Source organism: Panthera pardus, unplaced genomic scaffold (genome assembly GCF_024362965.1).
Source record: "Panthera pardus isolate Hobbes unplaced genomic scaffold, ASM2436296v1 HiC_scaffold_15, whole genome shotgun sequence".
NCBI classification, from domain to species: Eukaryota; Metazoa; Chordata; class Mammalia; order Carnivora; family Felidae; genus Panthera; species Panthera pardus.
The window spans coordinates 74280238-74299288 of record NW_026526710.1 but is presented as its reverse complement, the minus strand read 5'-3'; the positions used below and the strand labels follow the sequence as shown (position 1 = coordinate 74299288).

Here is a 19051-nt window from a genome sequence, read left to right as displayed (position 1 = left end):
ATTCCATCTTCCCCATTCTCACCTGCCATCATTACTTTTATCTCTTTACTGTGATTTATGTATGTATGTATGTATGTCTCTTTATTTTTAGACAGAATGAGTGTGAGAAGGGGAGGGGCAGGGAGAGAGGGAGAGAGAGAGTCAGAAGCAGGCTCTGCTCCCTGTCAGCATGGAGTCAGAAGTGGGGCTCAGTCTCACGAACCGTGAGATCATGACCCGAGCTAAAATTGAGAGTCTGCCGCTTAAATGACTGAGCCACTCAGGTGCCCCTGTTTCCTGTGTTTTTTCGTTTTCTTTATAGTACTTAGCATGTGCAGGGTCCATGAAGCCTGGGAGTTTGTTTTGCATACCACTTTATTTCCAGTTCTTAGAACATAGTAGGCGATTAATAAGTGTTTGTTCACTGCTAGAAGAATGAAGGACCTTGGATTCCTGTTAATTTCCTGAAATAAATTAATGGTGGCTTAGATAAATGTATAATATACTAAAGGATCAAAGTAAATAAGTGAGCAACTCAGGGCAGTGGGAAAAGATGAGTAAGAAAAGAAAATCAAACCAGAGTTAAGTTCGGTTCACAAAAATATGTCACATGAATTTCTACAAATAATTAAAAATTTGGGTGATATATTTTGATGAGTTTCCTAGTTGTCAAAAAAAGAGAAATATAGTTCATTACAAATTAATAGTATAAAAATATACTGGTTCTGAAGGAAAAGGCGAGCTTTGCTGGTAGCACTTGTTTCTCATTTGGGTGGTGGGTGGCAGGCCAAGGGCGTGCATGGTTGATGTGCTTTGTGTTGTAAGCCATTGTGTGTTTACAATTTCAGTAATCTTCTAGTTTCTTTTAAACCTGTTTGTGAAAGGTTTTATTCATTCCTCCCTTTGTCTTTTAAAAAATATCTGAACTGACCAAAAAAATTTTTTTTAACTTTTATTTATTTTTGAGAGACAGAGCATGAGCAGGGGAGGGGCAGAGAGAGAGGGAGACACAGAATCCGAAGCAGTCCAGGCTATCAGCACAGAGCCTGATGTGGGGCTCGAGCTCACAGACCGTGAGATCGTGACCTGAGCTGAAGTTGGACGCTTAACTGACTGAGCCACCCAGGTGCCCCATGAACTGATGGAAATGTTTTTGAACAGAGAGATCCAAATTTCTTTATACCTACCTCTTTGTGTTAAAGTTCAGTTCTCATTAAATAACCGAAGAAGTTAAAAAATATTTCTCCCTTAATAAGTGGTTCAGTAGTTTTTAGACTTTTTATTTATTATGCATGCATTTAACCGAAATTGGTTTTAGTATGAAGTAAGTCAGTATTTAAGAATATCTAAACCAGGGCCGCCTGGGTGGCTTAGTCCGTTAAGCGTCCAGCTTCACTCCGGTCATGATCTCTGGGTTTGTGGGCTTGAGCCCCGTGTCAGGCTCTGTGCTGACAGCTCGGAGCCTGGAGCCTGCTTCAGATTCTGTGTCTCCCCTCTCTCTGCCCCTCTCCTGCTCGTGCTTTGTCTCTCTCTCAAAAATGAATAAACATTAAGAAAAAAATAAGAGTATCTAAACCAGTCCCAGTAGTTATTATTTTGGGGGTCAGGCGTTCATTTTGAAAACCGTTACCAGTGCAGTCGGTCTTGTATAGCAGGTTGCTCTGCTGGTCCGTCACCTGCAATGGTGTTGCTGGTGGTTTGCTTTCTCTGGGATACAACTTAAAGAATATATATATACGTATATATATATATATATATATATATATATATGTATATATATATATATTTTAACTTAAAGAATATTGACACCACCTTTTAGCAAAAGAAAACTTATGCCTGTTTTAATCTCAAATTTAGGAATGTAATTTAACTCCTAATTAGGAGTCTAGCCATTTCTCCTACCTTCAATTTTTTATTTTGAGAATTTTTCAGCACAGAGAAATGGAAAGGATTATAATGATGAACATCTGTATGCCCTTATTGTAGGTTTAACAGTTTTTAATTATTTTCATATTTACATTTCTTTCTCGATATACCCTCACATTTACACACACGCGTGCTTAAATTTTTAATTATTTTTTCCTGCTTAATTTGAAAGCAAGATCTCATACTTACCACCAAACGCTTCAGCGTGTATCACCTAAGAAGGACTTTCTCCTGCATGACCGTAATACCATACATGTCACACCTAATGAAATCTCACTTTGATGGAATATTGTATGTGTCAGTTATTTCTTGGGTAACAAGCCATCTGAATACTTTATGGCTTCATACACATGTGTCGTGGTAAGATGGTTCTTTGTCTCACTGGCTTACTTACAGTGCTGAATCCAGCTAGTCAGAGGGTTAGGTCTGGGTTCAGCCGGGATCAGAACTCACAAACTGTGAGCTCATGACCTGAGCTGAAGTCGGACGCTTAACCGACTGAGCCACCCAGGTGCCCCATAAAGATTCCTTTCCTTCGTAAATTTTGACTCGCGTTTTGATTTTGATTCCTTCTGGAATAATCTTATTTTTCTAAAGCTCTAACAGGACTTAATCATAGTCTGTGTTAACTATTGATCGATAATATCTTTTAGGAATATCATAATGCACGAAGGCAGCTGGGGCTTATCTCATACCCGTGTGCCAACTGAGTCTCGGCCAGGTCATGTGGCCCTGATTGCTGGGTTTTATGAAGATGTCAGTGCAGTTGCCAAAGGTATTGTCTGTATGGATGACTTTATATATGAAAAATTTGTTGCATGAATATTGCTTAACACTGAATCATGACACAAAGTGATGTGTGTTTTGTCCTACTTTTGGCAAGTATTTTAGCATGCCTTACTCATAAACACACACTGGTGTTGATTCAAGAATTAAGCTTTGGTTTGGTCGTCCTGTGCTCCTGAAACAATCTGATTGGATGGATCCACGGTTTTCCTAGATGTTAGAGCCCAAAGCTTAAAAAGAAATTCTGTATTTTAGTAAGAAGGAAATTATCTATTGTAAACTTTCAAAGAAAATTATGGCATATGAGATTACTTAAAAATAAAAGCTTAAAATAGTTTATGGTATAATACATGTAACAAAATCGCTTACCAGTTTTGCATTTGTTCTGCAATTAATCCTCATTGTCATTCGTTGAAGAATACCACGTTAGGGGTTATACTAATACTTCACCAGGTATATGTTACTGTTTTCACTATTGGTTTCTTCTCTCAATGACCTGAAGGGTGGAAGGAAAATCCTGTGGAATTTGATTCTCTTATTAATGAGAGCAAGTACACATGGAGCTGGGGAAGCCCTGATATCTTGACTATGTTTGCCAAAGGTAAGGGTCATTGGTTATATTCCCTCACATGGTATAGGTAATAAATCAGTATGGTAATTTTTATATATTACTTACTGTATTTTATTGATTTTTGCGTTACTTGTTTTTAACATTTAACATCTCTGACATAGGGATGTGTATTACGATGGATGGACATGTCCATTTGATTCTTTCTTTTAGTCGTACTTGAAACATTGGCACATCATATACTTGTTAGTTTTTGGATTCAATGAAGTGCTGTATGGCTCTAACATTTAACAGCTTTATAATCTTGGGAAAGTTAGATAACTTCTCTGACCTTCAATTTGCCCTTTTAAAAATGTGATAACAATAATCTATATCTCATAGGTTTGTTTTTAGGATTAAATTGGATAATTCTCGTGAGACATTTAGCAATGTGCTTATCATGTAATTCTTCATTATGACAATGATGTTGATGTCTGGTTCATTTTGTTTTGATAAATTATAAGAAGTTTGTTGATATTCACAGAAAGATTTAAATGCTATAACTTACAATTTCTATTACATATTCAAGATTATGCCATTTGGATTTGTTGTGTTTGTTTTTGTGCATTGATTAGAAAATTCATTTATATATTATTTTCTAAAAATCAATTGGATTCCATTTGAATTTTGTGTCATTAAATGCTTTGTATTTTTTATTTAGTTTTAATTTTTTTAATGTTTATTCTTGAGAGAGAGAGAGAGAGAGAGAGAGAGAAGGACAAGGCATGAGTGGGGGAGGGACAGAGAGAGAGGAGGAAACACAGAATCTGAAGCAGGCTCCAGGCTCTGAGCTGTCAGCACAGAGCCTGATGAGGGGCTCGAACTCTCAAGTTGTGAGATCATGACCTGAGCCGAAGTCAGATGCCTAACTGTCTGAGCCACCCAGGGACCCCTTTTAAATGTTTTTTAGTGAGAATAGAATGATTGGTCATTTCACCTAATGAAAAGGTTTTATAACCTTATGTTTAGCCATAAGTGTAATCTTAGTAATTAGAATTGTTGAGTATTATTGTATGTCCTGAAAGCAAAATATACATTCAGAATTGTACATATTATATTCATAGAACATCCTTATGTAGGGCAAGCCAAAAAACCCCAGACTGCTTGCCATTTATATATACTTCCTTCTTTGGAAAGCAGTTTAGCTTTTGGGGGGATTGGCAGTGGTGAGGATGGATTAAGTTTCTAGGACTCACTAAGTTTACCTTCTTACTTCCGGCTGTAGTTGATAGGACAGGAACAACGCCTGAATCAAAAACAATCTAATAGAAATGTTCCATTTCTTATGGTAATGGTAACCAACAAAGCCACTGAGATCTTTACTTAGGATGTGGGAAGTGGAATAGCTGGGCAGTGGTAGTATCTTTGGAACTGAATTGCTATTATAAGAGAGTATTCCTTTGTTATATCTCTTCCTTGTGACCTATGAGTCTATCTCAGAAATTCACTAAGTTGATTAGATTCTTAATAAAATCTTGCAAATGTGTAAGATTAATGTTAACTCCTTCAGAGAACGTAGCAATAGACAATACTTATTCTCTTATATTTAGAAAAATACACATATTCTATGAATAAAAGAAATGTTTGAATTTTCTTCTTGCTTTAGGAAGTGTTGTAAACCAAATGACTTCATCTATTCTAAATTGTATATCTGAAGACACACAAATTTTTTGAATAGGTTAATCTGTACAGGGAGTCAGATTTTTGGTGTTTATTTTTGTGGTGTTGTGTATCAGCATTGTGACTTTGGCCATGTTAATTAACTTACATGTAGTGTATCTGTAAATTAGAATGTTATTGTGAGAACAAAAAACAATAACATGTGTTAAAGTACAAATCATGGTCTGAGGCACATAAAATAAATGTTAATTATTCCTCCTATCTTTCTCTTCCCTGTCATAATACACAATGCTTTGTGAAAAATTCTGGTTACTCACAGGAATCTTTAAATGACTATTTCATATTTGATGAAGGCTTAAAAAATTGTTGAAAATATTTTTCCCCAAATTTCCTCCTTAGGTGCTTATGGAGACCATGTTTTTACATATACCTATGATGCTGACAGTGAAGATTTTGGTGCCCATGATGTAACAAAACTGGATACTTGGGTTTTTGATAAAGTTAAGGTGCGTGCTATTGAGTTGATACTCTTCAGCACACATAGTTGTACCCAAAGTACTAGAGACTGATTTGTTAGTAAATGCATCTTAATTTTTTCGTACTTGCATGAACTTGAAAGTTCTGTATTTGTAGCATACTATTTTATAAAGACTGGATTCTAAGAAACTGCACATTCTGTAATAACCAGTTAATGAAAATTTTTTTTTTAATTTTTCTTTTTAACATTTATTTATATTTGAGGGACAGAGCATGAGCAGGGAAGGGGCAGAGAGAGAGGGAGACAGAATCCAAGCAGGCTCCAGGCTCTGAGCTGTTAGCACAGAGCCCGACGCGGGGCTCGAAGTCACAAACTGTGAGATCGTGACCTAAGCTAAAGTCAGACGCTCAACCGAGTCACCCAGCCACCCCTAGTTAATGAAAATTTAAATAAATTAATAATGTGAAAAGATAACTTTTTAAAATTCCATGTTTCTGACCGCAAAATGAGCCATAGATTGGAAATTCAGGGAACCTGTGTTTCATTCCCAGTTTGCTGAATAATCCTAGGTAAATCTTGATCTTCCTTTGACCATACAATAGTCTCCAACAGTAGAGGGACCATGTGAGATGTATGAAAAATGCTTTTGAAAATGCTGTTCAAATGTGATATATTTATAATAAGATGATTTTTTAAAAATTGTACTTTCCAGAAAGGTAAGCAAACATAAATTAGCAAATCAGTCCTAATAAACTATCCATGAGTTGCTCTAAGAAGTAAAGTTGTTTGGACTATTTGATAGTGACAATTATCATAGTTTCACCAGCTACCCAATAGAATTTACATTTTTAAAAATTGTGTGAAAATCTTAATTGTGGACATTGGCTCTCCTTTCTTCCTGTCCATTGTTTCTCATTTACAAATTACAACTTATAATTTATCTGTTGTAAGAAGCATTCATTGCTTGACCTTTAATGATTCTTGCTTTACTGGTACTATCTTTCGGACTGACATTGTGGACTTCTTCGCAATGTGGCCATTTTTGTTAGTTTGTAAATGTGTTCCTCAGTATATGCCGGCATTTCTCTTTGTATTTACTTAGCATGAATTAAGTATTCAGTGCATGCTTTGATAAACCCTATTTCTTTTATCAGGATCTTCTTGAAATTTTCTGTTTTCTTTTAACATATGCTTTTGTCAACAGGGAAAACTTTCAGGTTAAATAAAATCTCTTTCAGAAAGTAATTAGCAAATTATTTTTCTAATTATTGCTTTGTAAGAGAATCTACTTATATCAGCATATGCTGAAAGGCACTTGGCTTCTAATTTCATATACATAAGTGCTAAAAATGCTCTGGAATCATGGATTTGATTCCTTGTGGGTGGGAAGGTATAGTTTGTGGCTGGCCTGATTTTATGCCTTTCTTCCTTTTATTTCAACACTGCTAGTGTTGGCGATATGATAGTGATTAGAAAAAAAGATTTGCCCATGACTTTATAAAATATGGTATATATGTATAATAATAACAGTAAACATGAAATCATCAGCAGTGGGAAGTAATATGATATATTTAAAGAATGTATCTTTAGAAAATTGTGATTCAGACAGTTAGGGGAAGGCTTTCCTGAGAGTTTTCAGATGATCCCTGAAGAAGCGTAGGAAACAAAGAAATGGAGCTGGATTGCAGTGTGGAAGCCTATTTTAAGCCCACAGCATTATATAAATCGTGGGCCCTGAGGGAAGAGCCAGCATAATAGATTTGAGGAACTGAAGGAAGGAGTTGAGTGTGGCAGGAATACTGACTGGGAGCAACGTCTGAGATAAGGCTAGAGAGGGAATCTGGACTTGGGACCTGCCTAAAGACTCATGTTTAATCCAAGCAAAACAAATCCATGCGAGTGTCTACTCACTTTTTTTTTTAACTGTGGTAAAATACATATAACATAAAATTAGCCATCTTCACCATTTTTAAGTATACAGGTTCAGTAGCGTTGAGGACATTCCCATTGTTGTGTATCCAATCTCCAGAACGTTTTCATCTCGCAAAACCAAAACTCGGTGCTCATTGAACAACTCCCCATTTCCTCTCTCTCCCAGCCTCTGGCAACTACCATTCTACACTCTGTTTCTATGTATTTGTTTAATCTAGCTACCTCATATAACTGGAATCATACCGGATTTGTCCTTTGTGAATGGCTTGTTTCACTTAGCATAATGCCCTTGAGGTTCATACATGTTGAATCTCTTTGCTTTTCAAAACTCACTTTGTACAGCATCTCCTCATATAGGCCTTCCATGGCTTTCCTTTGCTGCACCTCACTTCCAGTTAGACTTAGATAACTCTCTTCTATATTCCCTTAATACCACTATCGTAAGTACTTCTTTATGCTAGACCACGGTTGATCCCCCTTCCATCCTATTTTCATCTTATCGGCAGAGACACTGACTTTTCCCACTGTTATCTCTAAATTCCTATCAAGGAATTGTCTGGTACATAGATACAAGTATTAGTTTAGATTAGGTTCAGTTCTGTATAATAGGGAAGAAATACGGCTTAAAAGTTTACTTTTATCTCCATAAAGTTAACGCCAGCAGTAGGCAGCCCAGGATTGGTGCAGTCCAGGATTGCCATAACGGCTCCACGGTGTCATTAAGGCTCAGTCTTGAATTTCTCCTCTATCCTCAGGGCATGCGTTTTATCTTCCAAGTTTTTTCATGATCCAAGAGATGCTGGAGTTGCAGCCATTACTTCAATGTTTGAGGTCAACAGTGCAAGGAATTGGAAAGGAACTTCTTTCCTGATTATATTTATTTCAAAGAGCCTTAGGGTCCTTATAGTCTTTTGACTGAAATATTTGACTTCTCTCTTGTTGGCCACAACCACTAAGACACATCTAGCTGTGAGAGAGGATGGGAAATTGGGTTTTAAGGTTGGCGCGTTGCCATGTTTCACGAAATCACAGGTTTTTACTCAGAAAGGGAGAATGCGTGTTGAGGTAGTCATCTAGCAGTCTCCCTTGATGCATAACAAATATTTGTGGAGTGCAGAAATGAATGAGTGCCTTTGCAAGGGGAGGAGAAAAAGCGGGGGCTGATGGTCCTGAGTATACTAGATATGAAGGGGAAAGTAGCCAGGGGTATATTTCAAAACCTCTTAGGTCCAAAAGACCAACTTTTAAAAAGCCAATAGGGATCTAACAGGTTGAGCTCCGCAAGAATAGAATTTCATAGCATCTCATATCTTGTGTCCATATGTGAATGAATAGCACTTCTTACATGGCTGAATATTTTTTTTTTTTTTACCAGTCATGGAACAAATTATAAACGTACCTCAACTAAAGTTGCTAGTTTTTGTTGTTGTTGTTGTTGTTTTGTTTTTTTGGTTTTTGTCAGCTTTCAATGATATCTTTAGAATTTAACTTCATTCTCTTGAAGAACTCACCACTTCCATCTAAATTTAAAACTTCTGAGGGGCTAAGTAGAATGTATATGAAAGCTAGGGGGCAGTTTTATGCTTTTGAGGAGGATAGCAGTAGGTTACATATTATGGTGTTGTTTTTTTTTTTATTTACTTCTATTCTTGAATAGCAGGTTTCTCTAATGGCACCATTTGTATTTTTTGGTATTTGTAATAATGAAGGATTATTTCAAAAAATACTTCAGACTTTTGTTGGGCAATGACATTTTCCTCGTTAAAGTTACCATCTACTAAGAGACAGTTATGTGAACGACAATTACGTATCTTGGCAGAGCCTGTTGACTTATTGAAAGCAGTTTATAAGTATTCCCCACAGAAACTTGTTTACATATTCATGTGTATGCAAGTAGATGTTTAATTCATTATCTTAGAAGGGCTTTGTGAATCCAGTTTGCAATTATGAAACAATATAATAATTTTCGACCCATATTTTATTAAGTGGGCATTTTTCTATCACACAGCGTGAAGAACAGGTTCTAGTCTTGGGGAAAAGGAACTTGTTCAGAAGCTATTCACACCGTTCAAGTGAGCACTAACAGTTGGACGAGGGCAGCAATGAGACAGGACAAGAAGTAGTCCAGCTCCTAAAACATTTAAAAATGATAAAATGTTCCTAAGCTGTCGCCACTTGTACTGTTTTATTTTTGGCTCTTGTCAACATATTAATTCAACCTGGTATATTTTATTCAGCGCTTCGGAGATCTTCATGAAATCAAGGTCCCCTTTCTGTAACCCTTTTTTGGCCTAATTATAGCCCAGCTCACTCATGATTCAAGTGTTGATGTCTGAACTGACAATAAGGACTTTGTGTTGGTTGGTTCTGAGGATAAACTTAAACAAAATAAAATAATTTAATTTTATAGTTACGTATACATTTAATTCAAGGTTTTCATCAGAATTATTTTTTACGTAAAATAAATGGACTAAATTTCTTTAACTGATTTGTTACCTATAGGAATTCTTTCATGCTGCCAGAAACAACCAGTCTTTGTTTTCTAAACTAAATGAAGAAAAAATAGTTTTTTTCTTACATTTATTAGGAATAGATACAAACGGACATGCTCACCGACCATCATCAAGGTAATTTTAATGCTGTGTTTAATTTCATGTTTTTGAGAGACTCGGGTATTCTATTTGAACTTTTAAAGTATTATATATTTTTTGTAATTATCACATTACTTACATTCTATATTCTTCATTTATCAAGGCAGAGAAAAAAAGAATATTAAGATTTTTTTTTAATGTTTATTTATTTTTGAGACAGAGACAGAACATGAGCAGGGGAGGGGCAAAGAGAGGAGACACAGAATCCAAAGCAGGCTCAAAGCTCTGAGCTGTCAGCACAGAGCCCAACACAGGGCTTGAACTCACAGACCATGAGTTCATGACCTGAGCTGAAGTTGGATGCTTAACTGACTGAACCATCCAGCCACCCCTTTAAAATTTTTTTTTAACATTTAATCATGTTTGAGAGAGACAGAGAGACTGAGTGCAAGTGGGGGAGGAGCAGAGAGAGAAGGAGACATAGAATCTGAAGCAGGCTCCAGGCTCAGAGCTGTCAGCAGAGAGCCTGATGCGGGGCTCAAACTCACGAACAGTGAGATCATGACCTGAGCTGAGGTCAGATACTTAGTCCACTGACCCACCCAGGCGCCCCTGTATACAGGGGTTCTATTTCAGTAGAACTCCTTATATAGAATAGCAAATATTTTTCTCAGTTTTGCAGACCATAAGAGGAAGAATCGATGTTTTACTTTTGTTCTTTATTTAGAATTTGGTTTAGCTAAGTCTGTGAATAATGCCTATTGGTTAGCTACCAGTAATAAATACCTCATGCTCCCCTTCTTTAACATGATGGACTATTTCAAGTGATAGAATTCATACCAAACCAACCTATTCAACTGTATGGAAGCTTAAATATAATTTGCTTATAATGTTATATTAATGTTTTATGTCACAAACACTCTAAGGGATGAGAACATTTTATACTTGAAACAGTGATACCTATTAATGTGACAAAAACAATATAGTGTGCATTATGAGACGCATGAACTTGAAAATCATAATTAATGCATTTGAGATGTAAAAAGTATTCATTAAAATATATTTGCTAATCAATATTGGAGAGTATTCTCCTTTTAAACTATTTCTGAAAATGATTTCAGATTCTTATGCTTCTTTAAAAGGAGAGATTGTTATCTTTAACAATATAAAGATCTCTGATTTTAAAATATTAAGGATGAGATATAAAAGTATTTAGGAGTTAATAACTTCAGATGATTCCTATTAGGTTCATGTTGAAGAAATTTTATTTTTCCAAATTAATGTAACTTTAATGTGCTCTTCTGTTTCTTCTTAAACAGGGAATATAAGGACAATATTAAACTAGTGGATGCGGGAATGAAAGAAATGGTGTCCATTCTTGAACACTTTTATGGAAATGATGGGAAAACGGCATTTATCTTTACCTCTGACCATGGAATGACAGACTGGGGTTAGTCTGTCTCTAAGTGACACGTACTTTATGATTAAAGTAGTTGTAAATGTAGCTTGCAGACATCTTGTAATGTGGAAGAGGATTAAATGTCTTTTTATATGCAGAATGTCTAACAGGCAATTGCATGCTTAACATGTTAGTGTAAAAAACCTGATCTTATATAAAGGATCTTTTTTCTAACTATAAAAGGAACATATTCTCATTTAAAATGAGAAATTAGAGAAAAGTATGGAGAAGAAAACAAAAAGTGCCTATCCTATTATTTATCTACCTAGCGTTAACTGTAAGTGATGATAATGTAAGAGTAAGGTGGTATAACCAGGAATCCTGGGGCTCCTGGAAGTCTACCCTAGATGACCTTGTCCTTTCTGTGAGATTCCCAAGGCAAACACAGTGTGTGCACAGAGAACAAAACAAGGCAAAGATGAAGTTTGCGTCCCCACATCACAGTACAGAATTCTAGTGAGCTGGTTCCACTCTATAAAGGGCTTTTGGTTACACCAGCCAGAGTGGCCTGGAAGAAACTCATCAAGAGACTTTGCTGTCCTCTCCAGAACAGACCTGGCCTTGACCGACTGCGTGTCCCATGTGGCACTACGCTGGTCGCATCTCCTCCAAGTCTTCTTGTTAATATTCTTGTTCTTCTTTCAACCAGTCAACAGACCTTTTTGTTTGGTTTTTGCCTGTCTATTGATGCTCTGACTTGCTTTGGGAATATTTCAAAACTAATTGTTATGCAGAGTTGCACGCATTTGGGAGTGTGGTGGCTAGAAGTAGAAATACATACGGGTCAATTCTTTAAAACGATTAAACAATAAATAAATATTTAGGTATAATTTCTTATATCCCTGTCTTAATACTCTTGATGTCTTATTTGTAGGTTCCCATGGGGCTGGTCATCCTTCAGAGACTTTAACTCCTTTTGTCACTTGGGGAGCTGGAATCAAGTATCCCCAAAAAGTATCAGCTCAGAAGTTTGATGATGCATTTTTGAAAGGTATAAACGTTTACCTTTATTGTTTTCATAAATACAACATTTTAAAGGATAAGCACTGGGTGTTATACGTAAGCCAATTTGACAATAAATTATATTAAATAAAATTTTTAAAAATTAAAAAAAAAACATTTTAAAATAAAACCAAAGTTTAGGGGGACGCCTGGATGGCTCATTCAGTTAATTGTCTGACTCTTGCTCTCGGCTCGGGTCATGATCTCACTGTCCATGAGTTTAAGCCCTTCGTTGGGCTCCGCACTGACAGTGCGGAGGCTGCTTGGGATTCTGTCCCTCTCTCTCTCTGTCTCTGCCCCTTCCCTGTTCTATCTCTCTGAAAATAAATAAATAAACATTAAAATAAAATAAAACCAAAGTTTAACTTAAAAAAATCACTTTTCAAGTTACAGTTTTCATTTTGATATTTGTATCATTACTATTTTTATGTGTTATTTTTGTATAGTTCTCATTATTGGTTTATAATATTCAGATTGAAATATATAGTCTTAGTTATCTGCCTTATGAAGTTACAAATGTAAATTGTACTATTACTTTTTTTCCACAAGCCTATTTTTATTGCTGGGATTTACATTAAACTACTGAGTCATACCTTAACCTGCAAAGACTATCAATCAGATAAATCACACATATGTCACAATTGACATTTCACACCTGGACTGATTTTGCCCTGTCTCTAGTACTTTTGAAGGCTTTCTGTGTTACCCAAGCCTCCCTTCCTTCCTAATCCATGAGGAAAATGAATTCCTTTTTCCTGGAGCTCTGCTTATTTTGTGAGGTAAGGTTTTTTTTTTTTTTAGAGTTCCAAACTTTTTATTAATTGGACAAAACAAATTCCTTTCAAATGCCTCACTCCAGATTATTTGTATAAAACTTATCCAAAGCACTTGTTAAAAATACAGATTAAAAAACAAATAAATTTCCGTTGGGGCACCTGGGTGGCTCAGTCGGTCAAATGTCTGATTGTTGCTTCTGTGTCAGGTCATGTTCTTACGGTTCGTCAGTTCGAGTCCTACACGGGCTCTGTGCTGATGGTGGGGACCCTGCTTGGGATCCTCTTTCTCTCCCTCACTCTCTGCCCCTCCACGTGTCTCTCTCTGTCTCTCTCAAAATAAATAAATAGACTTAAAAACAAACAAAAAGCAAATTTCCAGACTTTGTCACTAGATATTTTAATTCCATGAGTCTGGGTGAGGCCTGGAAATTTTCTTTTTAAAATCTTCTCCAGGGATTCACACTCACAGCCATGTTTATATATTTCTGTCATAGGAAACTCTTTGGTTTGCATCATAAAATTTCCTTAGACTCTTTTCTTGAATTGATTTTTGTATTGAGATAAAATTCTCTTGCCACTTTAATTCATGTTTTAAAAGTGTACCTTTCAGGTTTTTTTTCTTTTTAGCATACTCACAAGACTGTATCATCACCTCTACTGTCTAATTACGAACTGTTCTGTCAGCACCTCCAAAGAAACCCCTTCCCCAATAGCAGTCACACCTTATTTCCCCCCCTCTCCCCATCACCTGGCAACCATTATACTTTCTCTCTCTCTGGATCTGCTTATTCTGGACATTTCCTGTAAGTGGAATTACTCACCGTAGGGTCTTTGTGTCTGGCTTCTTCCACTTGGCATAATTTTTTTCAAGGTTCATCTGTGTTGTAGCACGTATAAATAGTTTATTTTTTACAGCTGAATGATATTCCGTTGTGTGTCTAGACCATATTTTATTTATCCAATCATCTTATGGACATTTGGGTTGTTTCCACATTTGACTGTCGATAGTGCCAATGACACAAATGTATGAACATTTGTGTACCAGTTTTTGTGTAGACATGTTTTCATTTCTCTCGGGTAGGTACCTAGTGATGGAATAAATGGGCCATATGTAACTCTGTGTTTAATTTTTTGCAGACTGCCACACTGTTTGCTAAAGCAGCTTCAGCATTTTATATTCCTATGCTCTGTGGTAAATGAATTAGATTGGGTCTAATAGAAGCTGGGTTCAATAGAATGTTTGTACTGAGGATATAAAACTTTGGCTCTTGATTTCTCAGTGAATTAATATTTTAGAATAACTTGACTTCAGGAATCATTACAGAGGAATACATTTTTTCTTCTATGAATATTAGGTGTCATAAGTTAGAGGGAAAGGGAATGTGCATCTTTTCCTTATTAGGTAATTAGGGTGAATTTTTAGTAGCTGACTAGTAGAACCAGGAACATATTTTTAAACTTCGCTAGCTTATTAAAGGAAATTTCATCATAAAAATATCTTAGAACCCTTTTTGTAATATATCTTAAAGTCATTAAATGAAGACATGCTCTCTCATAATCATTTGTTTTGATTACTGGTTATTGAAATTTCTGAATTTATATGTGGAAAAATCGAGGAATGAGGTTATCTCTGAAGGCAATTTTAATTGTAACTCACTATAGGATTTTCACATTTGGGATTCGTGGACAGTAGGAACATCACAGCTACATTTTTAAGTATTTTTGCAAGCAACTGCCATTACAGCAAAAAAGAAGGGCTTAGGTTGTCTAACAGACATCAATTGCCTTAATTACTCCCTGGAGCGGGACTGTCATTAGTCCTAGTCATGCTGACAGCTGTTGTCATTGTGCCTTTTACTTCCATCTTCCCCTCCTTACCCTTTTGATGCTTTGAAACAACGATCTGCAAATGAGCACTTTGAAAGTTTAATAAATCGTCACAGGAAACACCAAATATTTACTTTTAAAGCTATTCTTTTAAATTCTGGTTTTAAAATCATACAGTTGTGCCTGTTTAAGTGTCTTTTTTTGTTCATAGTTGACTTAAAATAGACTTTCCCAGTACTTTGGTTTCACATTACACATTGATCTCTCTTAACAATGAAACTATTATTTTTTTTTTAAATCCTAACATCAGCTGTTGTGTCTCGTTTTGTTTCAGAATGGAGATTAGAGAGCTGGAAGAGGCAAGATATCCATCAGGTATTCAGTTCAATTTAGTCACTTTCACATTTAATTTTCTCTCCTAGAAGAAGTTTAGGCTGAAAAAAAAAATCTGAACAAGACTATTAATAATAAAGTATTTTTCAAAACATTTCCATTACCAAGAGAAATCCTTCTAGTGCAAATATTTTAACCCAACTAATCTTTCTTTTGGCAAAATAGAAAAAGCTTCACATAAAACTGAAAGAAGATTCCCTCCAAATAACATTGGCTAATTAAAGAATTATTATGTAAATTGAAATCTGCATGGCTGTTAAATTCCTGTGATTTCTTGTCATGGTTGCCTGGCTTAGTTGCTCTAAGCACAGGCCTAATAAAACCCTATTATGGGTTTTTTTTTTCCTGTAGTATGTGAGTTACCGTTTCTTTTTTATTAACACATATTTTATCCTTAATTCTACCCAGGGTGCTTACAAATGCAATGGAAAAAAAGATAATAAGAACATAGATTACTCAGCTAGAAACTTTAGATTACAGGGAAATGCATGGCCAACCTAATCAAGTTGGACTGGTAACGTTATGTGTAAATATGAAGCATGGAATTTTCATTGTTGAAGATATGCTCTGCAAACAGCCATCTTCACTATTTGTAGAAGGCAAGGCATTGTTGGTATATGACCTCGAAGGTGGCAGGAATACTTTACCCTCACCAGGTCACCTTACAAACTGGCATTGCTTATCGTGGTGGATAAACCAAGGTCTAGAATCTCATTTTTAGGCCTGTGGGTGCAGAAGCCTGTTCTCTGTCAGTACATTAGGAGGGATGGCTGCATATTACCCGAATAAATGGAAACGTATCAAATTAGAATAACAGTTGAATTAATTTGCCGCAAAAATCACCATCAGAAGGATAGGGAATAACTTGAAAATCATAAAACATATAGCCAGACTGGATTATGATTTAAATCTAGATTCAGCTATTGCCCTGTGACTACTCCTACTTCAAATCTACATTAGATGAGAGTTTCTTTATTCATTCTTTCACCAACATTGCTATGTGTCCACAGTGGTGTAAAACACTATGCAAACATTAACATTAGATATGTGTAAGGGATATAATGGTGAGGAAAAGTAGACAAAATGCCTGCCCTGGGAAGCTTACAGTTTAGGGGTGAGAACAGATATTAAGCAAATTATTATACAAATACATGTAAAATTACAGTGTGATAATTAGTACAAAAGAGGACTGTGAAGCTATGAGAGTATAGAGTGGACATATCTGATAGACTGTATGGTCTGCAAAGTCTTCCTGAGAAATAGAGGTTTGAGCTGAGATTGCAGAATTAAGTAGGAGTTACCAGGCACATGGTGTTCCCTCTCCCTTTCCACGCAGAGGCAGCAACATGTACACAGAGCTCTGGTAAGAGGATACGGTGTATTAAAGGAGCGCAGAGAAACTGAGACTGTGGTCTGATGTCTGGGTGGGCACTAGACCCCGCAGGGCCTTATGGGCCTATGGACTTAATCCTAAAGCTTGAGGAAGCCCTTGAAGTATATGAAGCTTGGAGAGTGACATGATCTGTTTTTTGGGGAAAGGATTTCTCTGGATGCAGCAGGAAGAACAGGTTGGAGGAAGCCAACAGTGGATTCTGGGGGGAAAGGCACAAGGCAATTAGAGGCCATTGGAGTTTTCCAGTTTTCTGTGGGATGGTACTTAGTAAAGAGAGTCCAGATGGTAAAACGTGAGAAGCACTGAGAGCCTGGGACCAAACTCCAACTTGAGATGGTATCTGGAAAGGAGCCCCAGTGAGACTGAAGACATTGAGTGGCGTGTGTGGTGTTACAGATGCCAAGAAGGGAATGGTGTATGCGGTGCTGCTGAAAAGTCAAGTGATTAAAATAATCAGAAGAGCATTTGTAGCCACCATTCACTGCAGGATTATTCTGTGCCACGTACTTTATAAATTTAATCTCCTTTAATTATGCCATAACTCTGTAAGGGTTTTTTTTTTTTTTTTAATAACTAAATGATAAGGAAATAAATAAGTGATAAGGAAACTGAGGCATTGAGGAGGTCAGATAACCTGCCCAAGGACTCAGATTTCAGGCAAGGATTTGGAACTGGGCATTTTGACATCTAAGCACTTTACTGCCTGAAAAATTATAAGGACTAATATAAAAACAGTCGGATTTAGAAAAATAGAGGGTATTAGCTCTGTTACCCTCAGGGAGAGTGTCTGTGGGATGGTGAAGAATCAAAGGAAGTTGTAGGTGGCTGAGAAGCCAGAGGGAGATAAGGAAATGGAGGTAGAGACACACACAAGTGTCCGGGAAACTGGGGGTTTATGTCTTTTCTGGACTTCACTGTCTGGCCAAACCTTCTGGTATATACTTTCTTTCTTAATATGTACCTTTACCCAGTTAAAGCCTTCTCTTGCTATTTACTTTTTGTCTAGTTAAGGCATCCTATTCATAATACTGAAAAACTCTTACATGGAGTGGTCAAGTTCTTAGCTACCAGGGTAGTAACTTTTTGTTCTAGTGTGTAAGTTGATGCAGCTGTAGCAAATGACATTTTTAGAGATTGATATCTATTGTGTACTGAATAAATGTTTGAAGGTAATGGATTATAATGAACATCATGATTATACTCCAAAATATAGTTGCATTAAATTATATAATTTTCTTATTGATGTCTGTAAACTTACTGGAATTGAACATTTTCTGTTTGTAGGCTGATATTGCACCATTGATGGCTTCTCTTATTGGAGTTCCCTTTCCCCTTAATTCAGTGGTAAGGAATAAAATTTCTTATCAGCTCTCAGAATAAAAAAAGCTTACTGTACAGTAAAATTTACTTTTTATGTCTTTCTGAATAATCTTTGGTTACATTTAAAACTTACTTTCCTCTCTTTTTTTCTAAGTATCTAACTGTGTATGTATTATAATCTACAACATAGAGCAGAAGCCTAATAGCTTCTCTTTAAAATTTTTTATTTTCTAAAATGTATATAGATTTATCTTTGTATTTCAGTTATAAGTGGTAAAATATATATAAATTTTATTGCAAGCAGCAGAAACTGAATCCATTTAAAGGGAATTTATTAAAATGATATTACTGGGTTGTTGATTTGAAGGGGTGCTCAAAATCCAGGCTTGGAAATGAACAGGAACTAAGGGAGCGCCAGGGACTTGGAAGAAAGAACCAAACTGTTGTGCTCAGTGCACCAACACTAGGGGAGAATAGTATTATACTTGTACTTTTTGTTCCTTGACTCTTAGGAGTCAGATTCCACTGCTTACCTCTTGAGTGGGCTAGCTTGGGTTATTTATTTATCCTTCAGTAAAGGAAGGTAGGGCTCCATTAGAATCTCACTGTTGGGGGGCCTGAATGGCTCATTCAGTTAAGCGTCCGACTTCAGCTCTGGTCATGATCGTGCAGTTTGTGGGTTCAAGCCCTGCATTGGGCTCTGTGCTGACAGCTCGGAGCCTGGGGCCTGCTTTGGATTCTATGTCTCCCTTTCCTCTCCTCTCCTCTCCTCTCCTCTCCTCTCCTCTCCTCTCCTCTCCTCTCCTCTCCCCCACTCTCTTTCTCCCTCTCTGCCCCTCCCCCACTTTTGCTCTCTTTCTCAAAAATAAATAAACATTAAAAAAATAAAAACAAAAAGAAACCCACTGTTATATCCAATGGGGGAGATTTCTCAACATAGAATGGTAGTGCTGTTAAAAATG

The 19051-nt window shown here is 36.5% G+C and overlaps 1 protein-coding gene across 11 annotated transcripts in view; it reads left to right on the top strand.

Annotated features, from left to right (window-relative positions):
* Positions 1 to 19051, top strand: part of PIGN (phosphatidylinositol glycan anchor biosynthesis class N) — a 103136-nt gene that overhangs the window by 19393 nt on the left and 64692 nt on the right. For all 11 annotated transcript variants that reach the window (XM_053902786.1, XM_053902789.1, XM_053902795.1 and 8 more), the window contains 8 exons: positions 2559 to 2680; positions 3194 to 3292; positions 5318 to 5424; positions 9831 to 9955; positions 11239 to 11369; positions 12253 to 12369; positions 15318 to 15358; positions 18054 to 18113. In XM_053902786.1, the coding sequence (XP_053758761.1) occupies positions 2559 to 2680; positions 3194 to 3292; positions 5318 to 5424; positions 9831 to 9955; positions 11239 to 11369; positions 12253 to 12369; positions 15318 to 15358; positions 18054 to 18113 (802 nt within the window). The remainder of the gene's footprint in view (positions 1 to 2558; positions 2681 to 3193; positions 3293 to 5317; positions 5425 to 9830; positions 9956 to 11238; positions 11370 to 12252; positions 12370 to 15317; positions 15359 to 18053; positions 18114 to 19051) is intronic.